Source organism: Malaclemys terrapin, chromosome 5 (genome assembly GCF_027887155.1).
Source record: "Malaclemys terrapin pileata isolate rMalTer1 chromosome 5, rMalTer1.hap1, whole genome shotgun sequence".
In the NCBI taxonomy this organism is placed as follows: domain Eukaryota; kingdom Metazoa; phylum Chordata; order Testudines; family Emydidae; genus Malaclemys; species Malaclemys terrapin.
The window spans coordinates 129594780-129614230 of NC_071509.1; the positions used below are offsets into that span (position 1 = coordinate 129594780).

At 41.6% G+C, this 19451-nt stretch overlaps 1 protein-coding gene across 2 annotated transcripts in view; it reads right to left on the reverse strand.

Moving 5' to 3' along the window:
* The window catches only part of BMP2K (BMP2 inducible kinase), a 111665-nt gene that overhangs the window by 69993 nt on the left and 22221 nt on the right, over positions 1-19451 (reverse strand). For both annotated transcript variants that reach the window (XR_008445224.1, XM_054030999.1), the window contains exons 2-3: positions 9932-10050; positions 4565-4670 (exon numbers count right to left, since the gene is read on the reverse strand). Coding sequence is in view for 1 of the 2 variants with exons in the window: in XM_054030999.1 (XP_053886974.1) it covers positions 4565-4670; positions 9932-10050 (225 nt within the window). In the remaining variant the exon portion in view is untranslated. The remainder of the gene's footprint in view (positions 1-4564; positions 4671-9931; positions 10051-19451) is intronic.

The following is a 19451-nucleotide window of genomic DNA, read 5'->3' on the forward strand; positions in this document are numbered from 1 at the left end:
GAGTCAAAAGAGCCAAGTTTTAGATGAACAGTTGCAAACTATACTTATATATATAAACATATGTTTAAAAGACACTAAAACTATCTGCAGTGTTGTTGTAGCTGTGTTGGTCCAAGAATATTAGAGAAACAAGGTGGATGAGCTTTGTGGAGCTTGAAAGCTTTTATTGGACCAACTTCTGTTGGTGAAAGATAAGATATTACCTCACGCACTATTAAAACTGCGAAGTGAAGCACTAAATGAGGCAGAGGCAAGGGAAGTATGTGATCGGGGAAAATTACAAATTATGGAGGTTGTGGTTTTGGGACTTGGCCAGCATTTCAATAAATATTAGTAATGATTGTGGTTCAGAGAGAGTTCCAGGTTTTGTTTTACTTAACATATTTTAGATGGTATTTTCTTAAAAAAAGCTTAGACAGAAAAGAGAATAATAGATTTTACAAATTGAGTATTAACATTGACACAGACGTGGTGTCTCCAACTGTAGCCATTATGCAAAGCTGTGACATTAAGGGCATTATCTGTGGAAAGATGGAATATAAAGAAATACATTAGACTGGTAATACCTTGTGTTCATACAGAGCCTCAGTTCACAGTGCTGTAATTACTTTATTTTATAAATGACCTGGAAAATCTCAAGCAAGGAAGATAACTGGGAGAAATCTGACACTATACTTTACTTGGGGTGTTTTAGATACCTGGTAAAATTTTCAAAAGCCTTTTATGGCCAGATTTTCAAAGGTATTTAGGTGCCTAAAATGCAGATACGTGCCTAGTGGGATTTTCAAAAGTGCCTTTGATAAGTTGTATATAGGGTTAATGCGGGGAGGAATAGCTCAGTAGTTTGAGCATTGGCCTGCTAAACCCAGGGTTGTGAGTTTAATCCTTGAGGGAGCCATTTAGGGAACTGGGGTAAAAATCTGTCTGGGGATTGGTCCTGCTTTGAGCAGGGGGTTGGACTAGATGACCTCCTGAGGTCCCTTCCAACCCTGGTATTCTATGATTCTATGGTATTCTAAGGCTGTGTCTCCCTTGATGCATTTTGATAAACAGAAGCTGCACAAACAGCAACCTGAATTCTACTGTTTTGGTAATCTGAGTGCTCAACTTTACAACCTTAAAATCCTTTTAACAGTTTTTTTCATGTAATTTCCTCACTTTTCATTTTTTTAAAACCACCAAGCAAATCATGTGCAACTGTACCAAGCTCCTGTATGGATTTTCAACAGGGTTTGAACCCAGAAGCTTCACATCCATGTCACCATCTCTACCATCTCAACTGAAATTAATGGAGTTACATCTCACTCATGAATCTATACCAACTTAGGTAAAATTCTGAGACAGTGTAGCTAAGTGGATGAGACCTGGTCTGCCGTACTGCATTAGTGACCTTGTGCAAATCTCAGTAAGACCTTTTATAACAGGGGTCGGCAACCTTTCAGAAGTGGTGTGCCGAGTCTTCATTTATTCACTCTAATTTAAGGTTTCGCGTGCTGGTAATACATTTTAATGTTTTTTTAGAAGGTCTCTCTCTATAAGACTATATAATATATAACTAAACTAGTGTTGTATTGTAAAATAAACAAGGTTTTCAAAATGTTTAAGAAGGTTCATTTAAAATGAAATTAAAATGTTGATCTTACGCCACTGGCCCGCTCAGCCTGCTGCTGGTCTGAGGTTCTGTTCACCTAGGCCGGCAGCGGGCTGAGCGAGGCCTGCAGCCAGGACCCCAGCTGGCAAAAGTCCGGCAGCCAGAACCCCAGACCAGCAGAGGGCTGTGTGGGGCCGGCGGCCAGGACCCCAGACCGACAGTGGACTGAGCGGCTCAGCTCATTGCCGCTCAGGGGTTCCATCCGCCGGCTCCTGCCAGCCGGGATCCTGGCTGCCGGATCCACTCAGCCCGCTGCCAGTCTGGGGTCCCAGCCCTCCCCACATATAGTGGGTACCTACCTTCTCTCTGGTTCTGGCCATTCTCTTCCTCTCTCTGCACTGAGCTGAGGGTGGCAGTGCACAGAGCACAGGGCTGGGGGTGAAGGGTCGGGCCAGGAGCTAAAATAAGGGAGGGGGCTCAGGGTTGGGCCAGGAGATTCAGGTGTGGGGCACTTACCTGGGCAGCTCCCATTTGATACGAGGGGTGCAAATGGGAATGTGGGGGGGGTGCAGGAGCTCCCGTTTGGTACTCTGGGTGGGGGTGGGGATGTGGCGGGTGCATGGGGTTTAGGGGGGCTGGGGATGTGGGGCGGTGCAGGTGTCAGGGCAGAGGGGGAGCTGGGGATGTGTGGGGGTGCCAGAGTCAGGGCTAGGGTTGTGGGGGTGGGATGAAGGAGTCAAGCAGAGGGCTGAGTGTGTATGAGGGAAGTACAGGACTCAGGGCAGGAGTCTGGGGTGTGTGCGGGGCTCAGGGCGGGGTGTGTGTGTGGGGAGGACAGGGCTCAGGGGAGAGGGCTGGGTGACTGCCCCCCTAAGAACTCCCAACCCCCCAGCTCCTTGTCCCCTGACCACCGCCTCCAGAGACCCACCACCCTAACTGCTCCCCCCCCCCCGGACCCTCCTTGCTCCCTGTCCCCTGACTGCCCTGACCCCTATCCACCCCCCGCTCCCTGACAGACCCCGGGACTCCCATGCCCCATCCAACCCACCCTGTCCCCTGACTGCCCCCACACGCGGCAGCAAAGCTCCAGGGGAGGGGAGAAGGACTGGGAGGGGCCAGCAGTTTGCTGCGCTCCGGCCCAGGAGCGCGGACCCCACGGCTTGCTGTGCCGGGAGAGTGGGGTCATTTGCCCACCCCGTGCGCACGGCTATGCTTCTGCTCCCTGCCCCCGCGGGGGGAGCGGAGGGCAGCGGAGAGCGGGCCGGGCTGGGCAGGATTTTTAATGGCACGCTGGAGTCCAAGCAGGCTCCAGCGTGCCATTCAAAATCAGCACGCATGCCGTAGGTTGCCGACTCCTGTTTTATAAGATGGGAGAGGTGATTAAACCCTACCTTAAGAAGGGGGAAGGTATCAGGTCTTGTTCATTAAGCAATATGAAAAGTAGTAGTATTAGTGGAAAAGCATGGTCTTCTGGCTCTCAGAGCAGTGCCCCCTCTCCTAAACTAAAGATGCTTTTTAATAGGGAAAACAAGAGCAATATCTACAATTGCATCACCTATGTTATCCCTTGAGGTGATGCAGCTTCAGAACAATGCAGGAGCTTTCTTAGTCTTGTGACTTAGGCTACGTGATCAGCACAGTGATAAAACCATCCCCAAAACCAAGTACATAATGGTGCAGAAAAGTCTAAGAACTATAGTTATCTATCTAAACTAAGTACAACAAGAGAAAAGGCAGCTGGAAATCTGAGGGGTACAGCAGACATTCCCTTTACCCTCAGTCAATAGGAGAAGATGAAGTAAATTCAGGCTGTAAATGCTGAGCACTATGGAGACAGCACTCACATGGCTCCCAATGAGCAAAGCTTTCTAGAAGGTTGCAAAAAGAAGAACAGGAGTACTTGTGGCACCTTAGAGACTAACAAATTTATTAGAGCATAAGCTTTCGTGAACTACAACCCACTTCTTCGGATGCAGAAGGTTGCAGAAGCACACAACAGCGTGCCTCATAGCAACGGTGAGAATACACAAGCTACAACAAGGCAGAATCTGATTTGTCTGTCAAAACAGAGATCCAAGGATATCACATCAGGCGGTTCACAGAAGGCCAACTGACAAGCACTTTACTCTCACTCACTGCTTCTACTGGCAGCGCAGACAAAGGCCAAATACCCTCAACAGGAAGGCACCTGAAGCATTTTAAGCACCTAATGCGCAGGCTTATGGAGAGCATTTTATTTTCACATAAAGCAGACACAGTTACTTTGAAATCCAAGCATTTCTCCAAATTTGCCATAACTGGAGCCTAACACTTTCCAAAATTTGAGCTAAACTACTGGAATAAATTTCTATATAAAAAGGGGAAAAACCCAAACTATACTAGTAAATTTAAGTAACTAGATATTTGAAAAAAAGGGAATGATTCTGAAGCCACTTGTATAGCCTAAAACAAAAATAATTGTTATAGATCAGGACACGAGACACCATTATTTAGGGCTCCACCGAATAAACTGACTTAAAACAATTTAAGGAATCAGGATGATGAGACAGCATGTAGTCTTTACAGTTCATTGGAGCAGCAGTTTCATGACTGGAAAGATATTCAGTTTTGCAAAGTCTTCATTCCCAAATCAATGTACAAATATATTTTGAGATTTGTTAGAGAGAACAAGGAACTGGGACACTTTACATATTTATGTAAACATTTAATTTTTTCCCTCTTTTCTGGTCAGACCTTGATATAAAGCAGTGTAGGATGAGCTTTTCAATATTCCCAGATTCATTCTTTCTAGCACTTAAGAACAAAATCAGGTGTGATGGTGTTTTCAGTGGTCTTGACCTTAATTAGGAAGATAATAAATGTGGTCTTTGCCAAAATACACATCACATCTTAGGAGATAACCCTAGACTCTAACTTTAAGAATGCTTTACTTATGATCATAAAAAATAAGAAATCCAACAGTAGTTTACTTACCTCGACAAAATTCCATTAAGATGAGCACCTCCCACACATTGTCACTAACAGAATTAACAGCACAATCCAAATAGCCTACAATATTCTTGTGCCCAGAGAGTTCTTTCTGAAACCAAGAAAAAAAAATCACATTTGGAATAATTAACATTTAAATAAACTCTAGAAAGTATAAAGATAAGTCTATCTAGAAGACTGAAGAATTCTTGGGAATGGAGTCTTTCATCTCTACACCATGCTTGAAATGTCCCAGGTAGCTGTTAAAAAAGCATTCTAATAGCTACTTAGGAGCTTATGTCAAGTGAGTAGGTGTCAACTACAATTCCCAGGGGACAGGTGCCCACATCAAAGAAAGTATTAACAGTCAACCGCATCTTAGACACAGCTAAGCACTAAGAATCAAACAGAGCATAAACGTAATTCCTCCAAAAGACAGGACAGTGTGAACATGCTTGGGTTGCCACTATTTATGCTGCGCCCAAATGGGCAGTCAGGTTCAATTTACAGTACTGTCAATTTGGCAACTTTATAAACACTAAGCTCATTTCAAAAGAAAAATGTTCTGTTAATTTCATTATTGAGAAACTCCAAAAGGTTAAGATTTAGCAGCTACACTGCAAACATTAATGGACTGTGTGTTACATTAAAAAGGACTAATGGAAAATAAGTCAAAATTCAGGCAACTTGATCCATGCCTACTACAAAGTTAACACATGGTCAGTCTCCAGAACTGTCACAGTCTTTGCTTCTAAGAGGACTAGTGGAAAGTTATGAGAGCTTTCCCTCACAAACGATGTGAGAGTTACAGCACAAGAGGGCAGGAGTAGCACATAGCAGTGGGGGGCGGGACAGCTGAACTGCCCGGCAATTGATAGCCTGCTGGGCGGCTGCCACACAGGGAACTTAGGGGAGTGGGGAGCTGATAGAGGGTCTGCTGGCCCACCCTGGTTCCAAGCCCCCACCAGCTAGCTCCAATGGACTGCTCTTCCTGCAAGCAGTGGACAAAGCAGGCAGCTGCCAAACAACATTATAAGGGAGCACTGCCCAACTTTAAACGAGCATGTTCTCTAATTGATCAGCAACATAAAGACGAAACAATGTTAACCGGGATGACTTTAAGTGAGGAGTTACTGCAGTTAAGTAGCCAAAAACAGTGTATACTGGTCAATTCCCAGTCATACCTTCATAGATTCCAAGGCCAACTGGGTCTATTGCAGTCATCTAGGGTGACCTCCCATGTAACTTCCCCCAAATAATTCCTAGAGCATGTGTTTTAGAAAAAGATCCCATCTTGATTTAAAAATGGTCAGTGACAAGGAATCCACTATGACCCTCAATAAGTTCATTATTCACTATTAAAAATATACACCTTATTCTCAGTCTGAATTTGTCTCGCTTCAACTTCCAGACATTGGATCATGCATATATCTCCGCTAGACTGAAGAGCCCATTATTAAGTATTTGTTCCCCATATAGGTACTTATAGACATAATCATATCACTCCTTAACCTTCTTAGTTAAGCTAAATAGATTGAGCTCCTTGAGTCTATCACTCTAAGGCAGATTTTCTCATCCTTTAATCATTCTCATGACTTTTCTGAACCCTGTCCAATTTTTCACTATTCTTCTTGAATTGTGGGCACCAGAATTGGACACAGCATTCCTGCAGCAGTCACACCAGTGGCAAATAAAGGTAAAAATTACCTCTATTCCTACTCGAGATTACCCGGTTTATGCATCCAAGGATCACATTAGCCCTTTTGACCACAGCGTCGCAGTGGGAGCCCATATTCAGCTGATTATCCACCATGACCCTCAAATATTTTTCAGTCACTGGTTCCCAGGATAGAGATCCCCATTTTGTAAGCATGGCCTACATACTGTGTTCCTAGATGTGTGTATTTAGTTATATTAAAACACATATTGTTTGCACATGCTCAATTTACCAAGTAATCCAGACCACTCTATCAGTGACCTGTCCTCTTTGTTATTTATCCCTCCCTCAATAGTGGGTTATCTGAAAACTTTATCAGTAACGATTTTATGTTTTCTTCCAGGTCACTGATAAATATATGCTAAATAGCGTAGGGCTAAGGACTAATCCCTGAAGGACCCCATCTAGAATCACACACCTGGGCTGATTAAACATTTACAGTTATGTTTTGAAACCTATCAGTTACCCAACTTTCAATCTATTTAATGGGGGCTATGTTAATTTTTTATTTTTCTCACTGTTTAATCAAAATGTCATGCAGTACCCAGACAAATGCCTTACAGAAGGCCAAGTATATCACATCAGCACTATTCCCTTTATCACTCAAACTTCTAATCTCATTAAAAAAAGATATCAAGTTTCTTTGGCAGGATCTATATTCCATAAACCTATGTTAATTGGCATTAATTATATTACCCTCCTTTAATTCTTTATTAATCAAGTTCCATATCAGGTGCTCCATTATCTTGCCTGGGATCAATGTCAGACTGGCAGGTCTATAATTGACCCTTGTCATCCCGTTTACCAATTTTAAGTATTGGCATAACATTAGCTTTCTTTTGTTCTTCTGGAACTTCCCCAGTGTTCCAAGACTTACTGAAAATCAACATTACCAGTCCAGTTCCAGTAAGCTCCTCTGTTAGCTCTTAAAACTCTAGGATGCAAGTTATCTGGACCTGCTGATTTAAAAATCTTTAATAGCAGTTATTCAATATGCTCCCGAGACACCAGTGGAATGGAAAGAGTGTTTTCATATGAGACTACATCATCTGTTTTTTCTCAAATGCAAAACATAAATAGGTATTGAACACTTTTTCCTTTTCTGCACCATTAATAATTCTACCATTGGCCTCTAATAATGGACCGACGCCATTGTCAGGATTCTTTTAGTATCGAATATACTTTTTTAAAACTCATTGTCCTTAACTCTGCTAGCAATAGATTTCTCCTGGTGTTCCTTTGCTTCCCTCAAATTTTCTAAAAATTCTAGCTTTCAGTTTATATTGATTGCTATTTAAGTCTCCTTTCTTCCATCTATGTTTTTTAATTATTATTTATAGCGGTCTTCACTTCCCCTCTAAACCAGGTCAGATTTCTAACCAATACTGCCTTCTTTCTTGATTGTGGCTTTTCGAGCATCTAGTGAAGCGTTCTTAAACAACTTCCAATTACCGTTCACAGGGATGGTTTTCTATACAAAAGAATTAAGACCCTTACCTCCCCATAGATTTATGGAGAGCATAGTGGCACTGTCAGAATCAAGAGAACTTTTTTGAAATACTGGTCTTTAACAATCACTTTGATCAGGATCACTTGTCATGCTCTAAGGATCTTTTAAAGAGTTGTACAGTACATCTGAAAGATCTGTTGCTCACCAGGAAGAAAGATCAAAGGCATGAACCTGTGAATATGCAGCCATATACAATATGCTTCATGTATTAGATGCTGCTCAGAATGGACTTGATAAAATGATAGTAAGGGCAGTACACGTGGATGTTGTTCTGCAGAGATACTGCCCTGGTTGTTGTAGCCTAGTACAGGACTGTTATGGGTTCTAAAGGATTTTCTGGCTTATTTAAAAGAAAAAAGAAAAAAGAAGAAAAAAATCAAGTACTTCTGCATCCTGCATGTTTGCTTCGCATCTATCTTTGTTATTTCTTTGGTTTAAATTCAACTATAAACCAAATCTTTAAAATTTAAGAGACAATTAAGTATTTGTTCCCCAGATAAGTACTTATAGACTGTGATCAAATCTTTCTCCGGCACTGAAGCCCAGTCCACTATCTCCAAGTACATAAAACAAGGATCCCAACCATAATTTATGTTGCATATGCCATACAAGACCCAAGGACTTTTGTATTAAAAAGTGGGGCCATGAAAAGGAAATAAATAGCATGGATACTAAGCAGTGGTGCAAGTACGGTGGTACGGTACGCTGTACCAGTAAGGTAATAGCTGGTACAGCGTACTGGAAAGACACAGGAGGAGCCTGCCACCAGCCCTTCCACTCAGCTGCATCTGCCGAGTCCTCCTGCCTGGGGTCTGTACAGCAGAAGTCTGCGGCACAGTGGGAGGAGGACAGAGCTACTGTCTCCCCCTCTCCCAGCTAACGTGGAATGGATGTGGATCATGGGGAGGGGACAGCGCAAGGGCCCCAAGCTCTGGGCCGGGTCACATGGGGAGGTCATGTGTTCCCCCCCCCCCTTTGTGTTCCTCCCACAAGTGCAGCATACCAGCAAGAAATGATTTCTACTTGCATCACTGATACTAAGTGAGGGCACATAACCAAGCAGCCGCACCCTTCATATTTTTTCTCATGTCTAGAGCGTGTACCGTCTTACTTAAGGCATCTGCTCACTGCATAGTGTTTCAAATATAAAGTTCTTACTACTTTCTTCTCATGTAGAAACTTCACAACTAACAGATTAAATCAGGTTGGGGTTTGGGTTTTTTTTGCGTATCAGAATGGTTTACCAGGTTCCAATCAGTTACACCTGTACAAACACATTGCAGACTAGATTGCTACAAGCATCATTTAGCCAGCAGAACCTTGATTGTCACATACAGTACTTTCAGAGCTTACAGGTAGAGTTCACAGGTCTGGCAAAAAAAAAAAAAAAAAAAAAAATTGTTTTAACTTGTAAACGGAACACATTTGACACAGAAACAGATAAACTATGGAAACCTACATTGCCATTTTTACCATCTCTTTTACAGAATTATACTTTAGAACTGTTTTAATGTTACTTGTTACATGTAACACTTTAATTGATATGGGGAATTATGATTTTGAGGTTTGGAAAGGAGGCAGTCCATGAGAGGATCTTTCACATGATTCACAAGGTAAAAATTTTAGAAAGATGTTATATGCTTCATATGTTCAATGAAGAAATTCTAACATAGGCTATTGGCATACAAATAGAAATACTAATACGGAGATTGCTAAAAAATTAATTTTAATAATGCAAGGTTGGGCCCTAAGGCATTTGCACACTGGCCTTGGTTTGCTGCAGTAACACCAGCAAAGGTGCCTGCACTTCACCTTCACAGATCAGTCACTCTAGATACCCTGAATCAGAGATCAAGATTTTTTCCCACCTCTTCACTCAGCATTTATTATATATTTATCTTTTCAGTGCATCCCAGCTGCAGCCACGAAAGCAGCAACCATCTTTGAGAGAGAAGGGGTTCACAAGAGTTTCTATCCAATTCTACTCCCTGACCAGCTAAGAGTAACTAAAGCACAAGTCACATTCCATCTTCCAAAAGTAGAGGATATCTATATTCCTAATCTCACCCCTCTAGAAAAGTAAAACTGCAGAATTTCCATTCAAATCCATGCCTGCTATATACCATCAAATAGTTGCTTTACTTACCATAATTGTTATTTCTCTTTTGCAAATGTTGAGGTCAGGCACATTATTAACATACATTCGTTTCAATGCGCAGCGTACTCCACCATGGGTACGCACCAGGAACACAGTGGAAAAGCCACCTGAGGAAAAAAAAATTACAGAAAAAAAAAAGTCAGACCACTTGAGTTTCCATTATTCTAGCGGTTCTCAAACTTCTGTACTGGTGACACACAGCAAGCCTCTGAGTGTGACTCCCCCTTATAAATTAAAAACACTTTTTTATATTTAACACTATTATAAATGCTGGAGGCGAAGCGTGGTTTGGGGTGGAGGCTGACAGCTTGCGACCCCCCATGTAATAGCCTCACGACCCCCTGAGGGGTCCCAATCCCCAGTTGAAAACCCCTCCATTATTCCTTTAAAAACGTAACACTTTTTTAATCAAGTACGAAGTCACTGACACTTTGGTCCTCTTGTAATTGTACTTAATTGTCGGTTAACAATTTAAGGCTCCTACAATATGTTATGCAGTGTTATTGGTTGAAAAATGTTTATTTCACATTAATATTAGTCTGTCAACTCCTGAAACTTGTAACTATTGCCATTTGCAGATGACAATAATGAAACTTTTCTGAGAGGTTTAATCCAGAAGGAACAGTGCCATGTTTTATATTTTTAATTCTATACTTATTCACAATTTTTAAGCTTTATGTGGCAAATTCACCCCATACTTCATCAAGTACACAACCTAAACTCAAGTTTAGGAAATTCTTTTGGCACCCTAGAAAGCTACGGGGGTAGGCAAAGTATCCGGAGAACTGTAAAGATAAAGCCTGTAAAAAGGTCAAACTTGAAAAAAAGACACTTGCATTGTGTGAAAAATTCAATTAGCAAGTGACAATTTAAACTTAATCTGCTTTTACTCTGTTGATCCTCTTGGCAACACATATGTACATATCTGAGAATGAAATTAAACTCTCCCTTCATCAGTCAAATCAGCCCCCATCTAAAAGCAACACCATCAATACGAAATGCACATTTCAGTTTCAAGTATTACACATACTTGAGTCATCCTGCCAATTTTTGTGTATTTTTGTTTTTAGTTTTTCTCCTCACCTTGCTATGATAAGAACCATACAAACAATAGGTAAAAACAACTATACAGGGAAAACCGTGAAACTGCATATGCACAAAGTGCTTTCAATTGCACTAAACCAACAGAAAACCCTTTTCCCTCTCTAATCTTCATTACGGTAATCCTAGGGGCTATTTGTAACAATAGTAGATTTGAAAAATATTCAAAAGTGTGATTTTCAAGTCTGTAGTGTCTTCAAGTCCACATCTTTCCCTCGCTTCTAGGCAAACTGTCTCCACTCAACAAAATCATGTCAATCAGGGCTCTCTATAATTCACTGCAATCTGATCATGAGTCTAAATACTCATCTGGGAATTATGACTCAACAATGCAGAAAATGAAAGGTTATAAACAAGGATGTAAATACACAAATAAAAAAATGAAATGCTTAACTACTATGACAACCATTTCTCCTATTCAAAAAGGCATAATTTTTTTTTAAATTACTGTAATAATCCAGAAATTAATCCACCATTTAAGAGATATAATGGCTCTTCTGACAATTTGCATTGGAAAAGGGAGAGGGTGATCATATATGAAGACATCCTTAACATTCTGGCAAATAGTTTTTAGAAGTTCTTTAGACGTATTAGTATGGGCCTCCTGAAAAACACAAGAAAAGGTATTTTGAGATACTGAAACCATCATTGCAAATGTACGTAATGTAACATTTATGCTATACTTCACTATTTTACCTAAAAATATCAAATTCAGGGTGAGGCAATTTAAAATTGTTTAAATTCTTTAGGTGTGTGGGGTGTTTTTTTGTGTTTGTTTTTAAGATAATTATGATTTAAATCCAGTTGAGACTTTGTAAAATGCATTTGAAAATGTGTGCTAGAATGAAATAACACATGGTGGTTTTTTTAAATGCCTGAGGGTATCTTATTTGATTTTTACAAAACTGTTATAGACAAAAACAAAATATTGAAAGGCTTTGATCCTGCCAGCACTTAAGCAGAGAGGTAATTTGTCACATAAACAGTCTCACTGACTTCAACAGGACTACTCAAATGCTTGAAAACAAAGCATGTACATGTAAGCATTTGTAGCGTAGGAGTTGAAAATTTTATTTATTAAAATTTAGAGGCAAAACATCCATCATTCCAAACCAAATTGCTTCACTGTTAAAAGTTATTTAAGATTTTCAATATATTAAAGTTGTGATTTTTTTTTTAAAAATGTTTGGTTACACAGGCTAAAATTTTTAAAAATAACCTCAAATTCAGCTCAAAATCCAAGTGGGATTTTTCCACCTCAGTGACTTTAAAGCACACATGTCCCAATTACTTCAAATGCAAGCCCTGATGGAGAGTATAGCCTAGTCTAAACATTTCAACTTTGGCTTGGGGAAGTTTGATACATCAGAAAGTGGTGTCAGATGCAAATTGTGTGGGATATTTGCTTGTCAATTTTGTGGTGTTCTTACAGAAAAGATGTTAATGAGGCCTTGGACTTGTCTTTTTCAGCACAGAGGAGCATCTTAAGTGCCACACTTTAGTAGGAAAAAACCTCCGAAATATGAAATTCTACTATGAGGAAATAAAACACTTTACTTTCATCTGATTTTATGGTCTTAAATTGCTCAAGAACTAGCAACACAAACAATATTTCAATACAACAATTAAATAAAAAATTTCAGTCGTGATTTTTAGTCACCTAGACCAGATGTGAACAAGTGGAAGTAACTGGCATGTAGTATCTGAAGACTCAGGGTAATAATTTTTTGCCATGAAGAAGCAACATTATCTAGTATTTAAAGCATGGGACTGAGTCAGGAGAGTTGATTCTATTCCTAGCTTTGTCACTGAGTTGCTGTATGATCATAGACAAGTCAGGCTCATGCCCCAGTTCTCCCATCTGTAAAATACCCTCCGATATCAAGCACAATTAGAGCCTCTGATGAAAGGTGCTATGAAAGTATTCGCTGCAAACCAAACTAGGAAGTAGCTAAAATATTTACAGTAAATATGTGACGTGGACTTCTACAATACTGAGGATAGTAACAAGAAACCAAGATGAAATTCTGCCCTTCATCACCCAGATTCCTACAGACAGGATGAAAACCATCAACACTGTTTTGCTGGCTAGAGGCTGCCTAGACTTTTGCAGCTGTATTTAAAAAAAAAAAAATAGAAAAGCGTCTTAGGATAGTTTGAACAAAGAATCTCCTTTCCACGTTTAGAAAAGATAAGGGGAGAACGTTACTCTCCAGAAAAACAAGGCATTTGTTCTTTAACTTACAAAGAGAAGTAGCTTCAGGAAGTACCTAGTTAAGGAGTTTCCACTTTTCAGTAGGTCTCTTGAGCAAATCATCTCTGAGCACTACTATTGGTCTAATTTTGAAGGCAAGTCATAATGAATGTTTAGATTGTGGTTGTGAACTGCCAAAATGGCAGCAGTGGGAAAAGACTGTAGCCCCACAAGCCCTTCTGCTTCCCATTACCTATAGCCAACTGAAACCCCTTCAGATGAACCCTCACAGCTAAGACCAGGAAAAGAGAGACTGAGAAAGGCTAAGTTTGGGGGCCAATCACCAACCGACCAGACTTGGGCTCATTGGGTGCTTACGTGCTCTTAGGAGCCTCAAATGCTAGCCATGAGCATTAATATGTTACTTTTGACATTTTTGGTGGCAGTGATAGCCCTGACTAGACTGTTTTGGTGAAATTCTATTTTAATCTTGCAGGGAGCCTGCAATAGCAGCTTTGAGATGTGTGAACACTAATCTCAGTTAGGAGTTAGCTCAGATGCCCAGTAATTTAAATGTCAAATTTGTTAACCATCTTTCTGCTGATCAAAGCATGTTAGGGGAAAAGAGGCGAAATCACATCTACAAGTGTTAATTTGTAGATTGCCGCAAGGAGTGGGAGAAGGGGAGCCTCAAAACCCCATACCTCCGGGGGCTCCTCTTTCCCTCTGCTCCTATGAGAAAGGCAACACAGCTTCTTCCCACGTCACTAGGGCCCAATCTGCAGAGGGAACTCAAAGGTCCCCCTCACTGCCGGTACAGGTTTACAGCAGCTGCACTACTCACAGCCTCTTAATTACCAGGTTCTCTAATCCCAATCCCTCCAGCCCTAAAGAGGCATGGAGTGGGCAAGATTCTCAGAGCTGAACTGTTCTGAGGAACGCCTCTGAAACATACACACATACTTCACGAGTGTCCCTCAGTTATAGCCAACCCTATCATTCTCCTGAAACTTATCTCAAACTCGGAGTCCAAAAGGAGATAGGGTGCCCTGTTTGTAGTCTTCCATCTGAAATGCCAAGGACTCAGAGCTTCCAAGTCCTCTGTTATTACATGGATTAGACCAGTGGCTCTCAAAGTTTTTTTTTTTTACTGGTGACCCCTTTCACATAAGCAAACCTCTGAGTGCAACCCCCCTTATAAATTAAAAAACACTTTTTAATATAGTTAACGCCATTATAAATGCTGGAGACAAAGTGGGGTTTGGGGTGGAGGTTGACAGCTTGCGACCCCCCCCCCAAGTAATAACCTCACAACCCCCTGAGGGGTCCCAACCCCCAGTCTGAGAACCCCTAGATTAGTATCTAGTTAAGTACCTAGTACGTTCTGAGCACCGCCTCATCCTCATGGAACAGGGATGACATCAGAGAGATCAGGGTCTCCATATGGAACTTAGTTTTCTTTATCTATTTATTGAGCCTTTTGAGATCTAGAATGGCTCGGATTTCCCCTATACACTTCTGAACGATAAAGAAAATGGAGTGGAATCCCGAGAATCTTTCTTCTGGGGGGAATGTTCCCTATTACTCCCATACAGGAGGTAAGAAATCTCCTTCTGGATTAAGCTGTTCTTTACAGGGTCGTTTGAGATGGAATCCATTACTCAAGGGACTATTCCTGACCCACTATCTCCCTGACCCACTGGTCTGTGGTTGAAGCAGCCCATTCCTCCACAAAGTGGGAACTCTTGCCCACAACCTTGAGCTCCAGGGGGAGACCCATGTAACCTTGGTCATAGAGAGACTTTGGGAGCAGCACTATTACACAGCTTTCCTCTGGAGAACCTGCTGTCTCTTCACTGTTATTTCTGTGAGGATGAAAGCAAAAGAACACCCTTGTCTGAAGGCCAGTCTGTACTCTCTCAAAAATATGGTGTAGCATCAGGAGAGACTATTTAGATGTCTAGCTTCTCTCTCCCTTAAATTCGTTGTTGCACAGCACCTGCTTCCAGTGGCTATCCAGGGACAGAGCTGTAGGTGGCACCTGGTCACTGAGCTGGAGACCATGGCTTTGACGGAGAATCTCATCACGTCTATTGTGGTACCAGCAACGAATGCTGTTGGCAGGAAAAGCTTTCTTTAAAACAGAGCCCAAATCAGGGTGATCTACATACTTGAGGGATCAAAGATCTTCTAGCCATGAAAGAGATGCTCTTGCAATGCAAGCAGCTGCTAGGGACGCCCTGAAGGAGGCTGAGGCGGTCTAAAACTTTTCTTTGAGAATGGCCCCCATTTTTCTATCAGTGGGGTCCTTAGGCTAGAACTCCCCTTCTGAGGAGATAACCACATTTTTAGCCAGGGACGTATGGCAGCAACAATCTTCAATATCTCTGTAATTGCAATTTTTGGTTCCTGGATCTTACAGAACCTAAGATCATGTTTGTTAATATGTCCTTCCCTGACTTACCCCATTCGTCTTTTGTTACTTCCTTGAAAGAGGAGTGTAGGCGAATCGTGACTTCAGGGGAGGATTTGAGGGAGGCGGGGAAAAATTTGCTCGAAGGCTTACTCTTGGGATTTTGTTCAGGCCGAATCTGAATCACAGATTCAACTTTAAAAACAATGAGGAGTCCTTGTGGTCCCTTAGAGACTAACAAATTTATTTGGGCATAAAACCCACTTCAGCAAATGCATGGAGTGAAAGACAGTAAGCAGCATATATATTACAGCACATGAAAAGATGGGAGTTGCCTTACCAAGTGGGGGGTCACTACTAACAAGGCTAATTCATCGAATTTCTCAATTGGAAAAAAAACTTTGCTGAGTCTTTCCCCCGTCCTGATCGGAGTCACAGCCCAGCAATTCACCATCCTCTGTGGAAGAGGGAAAGAGAGGAGGAATCGGAGGACCCATAACTCCTAAGTCTTTTACACTTTCTTCCCCTATTTTACTCTTTTTTAGCTTCTTTAGCTCGCTTAGAGATCATACAAGCTCTCTAGTGGCTTTGATAAGGCCTGTTGGAGCTAGCCATACGGAGAGCCTTAAGTGCTTTTGTGAGATCTCACAGTCCTTGGCTACTGGGACCCACCTAGAGATAGGACAGGGGAAAAGCTTCTAGAGCCCGCCTGGCCAAACTGGGAAGTAAAGGGGCGCTTATGAGCCCTGCTTTTTTTCCTCCATTATGCTCACGACCCATTTTAGAACTTGGGCAGAGGAAGATTTTGGACTCTGCAAGTCTGCCCTCCAGGGAACACTTGGGACTTGACTGAATGAGTTAACTGGGATCCTCCTCATCCTTAGAGCCTCTCCCCCTTCTGCCCACAGACTCCTTGTCCATTTCCCCCAATGTTGAAGTCGCAGCTGTTCTGGTGCATAGAGAATCCCACAAGCCTGTTTGACTCATGGCCCCAGGACCTAACAAAGTTAGGTTCAAGAAGGCTGGGTGCAGGTTGGGCACAACTCATTGTCTGGCGAGCAGTCACTCAGACAGAGCATCATTTGGATTTCATTCAGTGTGTTTTAGGTGGCTCTGCTATACCTGGATGGTTCAGAGGAACCAGGAGGGAGGCACTGCAGCTGAGGCTCCAGGGGCATTCCAACACCCAGCTAAAAACTGACCTGGGAGGAGATCACAGCTCACCACTGCCTTAAATTTGGACAAGAAAGCCCCCCCTAGGCAGACACGAAGGCAGGAGCTGCACACAGCTGCACACTGCCATGGAGGCAGAGAATCTAGAAGCAAGCAGGAGCTAAGGTCAAGTGGCCAGACCATGCAGCTGCAAATCTTTCATCCACCTCTGTGCTGCAGAGAAGAGAGCAGTCCAGACATCAAGAATTATGGGAGACATTGGGTTGCAGAAACAATCAGTTTAATTCACTCACTACAGATAATATTTCCTTTCTTTAATAAATCAATTATTGTTGCGATCAATCAATGAAGCTTAACCAATAGAAGGTTATGGAGTGATTTCAGCCCTAACTACAAATACCTACAGGGGAAACAGAAATTTGATAGTGGGCTCGTCAATTTAGCAGACAAAGTTATAACAAGATACAAAGGGTGGAAGATGGAGAAATTCAGACTGTAAATAAGATAAAAAAATTAAACAGTCTGGGTAATTAATCATTGGAACAATTTACTAATGGCTATGGTGGAGTCCCCCTCATTGACAACTTTTAAATCATGATTTGGTTATTTTTTTAAACATGCTCTGGCTGAAACAGGAATTATTTTAGGGAAGTTCCATGTTATGCAGATGGTCAGACTAGATAACTGTGGGCCCTTCCTGCCTTATAAACTATCAAATTATTAGGAATTCCTTACAACAGCATCAGCAGTTATATCAGCTAGGATAAAATATTACAAGGGCTATGGGCTGATTAGCAGTTGGGCTCAACAAGTTCTCTCACTGTTCAAGATGAGAAAGAGAAAGTGTGTAAACAACCTCCCCCTTTCCCCCCAAGGAAATTCCCCCGTCTTTCACTTCCAGGTTCTTGTGAATTAGCTCACTGCTATTGGCTGAATCCAGATATACTATAGCGTTTTAATGAAAACACTCCACCGAAATTTTAAAAAGGCAAAATTATTTCTATTCACATTACACTGTGTAAAGCCCTTTGTTAAGCCACCTCAGCCTTCATACTTAATCTACATGGCAGTATCTCTTGAAAGTGAAATTGGAAGTTGGCCATAAGGAAACAAAATATTATAGACAACTTATCTGCTTACCATATTGATTTTTAACCCCTTTAGAAACAAATGCAACTGAAAATTCTTATCTTATCTCTACCCCCAGTGAAACTATCATGAGAGAAAGGCCAAGAAACATCACTGTGAGAAAGTTTTGAGGTACAGGTCTGTCGCATCTTAGGCGCATTTAACATGTGCGATTTAAGCTTTACGCGGTCGGCAAAAACAAAACAAAAAAACACAAAAAAAAGAGAAAAATAATTTAAAAATACTGTTTCTGTAGTGCGGGCGATTCCGCCTGCCATTACACTCAATGTACTTTGACTATACGCGATTTTCGCTTTAGGTGCTGACTGCGGAACGTAACCCCAGCGTAAGATGAGACAGACCTGTATCATGTATAAGGAAAAAGTACCTTGATCTTCCAGATTTATTTTCTAAGGCATAAATAGATCTGTATGTATTATGAGTGTACTATTACTAGTTTCACAGTGTTAGTCTTGAAGTCTAATAGCTAGCTAATGTAGTGCTCAGAAACACCAAATCCCACCTGGCTATGAACAGTCTCCACCACAGTTATAGTGAAAGACAAACACCCAAGAAAAATCAAACCAAACATATTTATAAGTAGGTTTTATTAACTTGTATTTTAGCAGGTCTACAAAGTTGCAACAGTTGCCACACACACTAAATTGTGAAGATGAGCTCAATCACCATAGACCCTTAAATAAACTATACACAGAGTTTTTCCTATAAAAACTTTATAATTACTGTTATTGAGACACTAAATAATTTAAGCCACAAAATTCTTTTAAGTTATTTATATCAGGAGATTGACCAAACAAAACTAGACCTTTATAGTGTTTGTCACCATATGAATCCTGTTTATACCCACACTGATTTTAACCACTTCTCATTGTAGCACACCTCAAAAAGCTGGGAGTGAGGGAGGCAAGGAGAAGACAAGGGAGAGATCACTACTCGGTGCTGCTTTTATAAAATTCTCTAACTCAGTGATTCTCAACCAGCAGTCCGGGGCCCCCTAGGGGGCCTCCAAGCAGGGCCAGCATTAGACTTGCTGGGGCCCAGGGCTGAAAGCCCAAGCCCACCACATGGAGCTGAAGCCCAGATCCCTGAACTCTGCCACCCAGGGCTGAAGCCTGAGCAATGTAGCTTCATGGGGCTCCAGGAAATTGCCCTGCTTGCTACCCCCAATGCTGGCGCTGGCTTTTATATGCAGAAAACCAGTTACTGTGGCACAGGTGGGCCATGGAGGTTTTATAGCATGATGGAGGGCCCTCCAAAAGAAAAAGGTTGAGAACCTCTGCTCTAACCATTACATCACTAATGCTTCTGCCTCAACTATACCAGAAATCAGTTTCTTTTTTTCCCTGGCAACAGCCCCCACTAACAACCTATGCAACCAATTAAAGTCATCTTCACAAAAAGAAAAATTAAGAAAAGGATAGAAAACAAAAAAGTGACAACCTACAAATGTATGCACAGCCAGACCAACAATGGGAAAT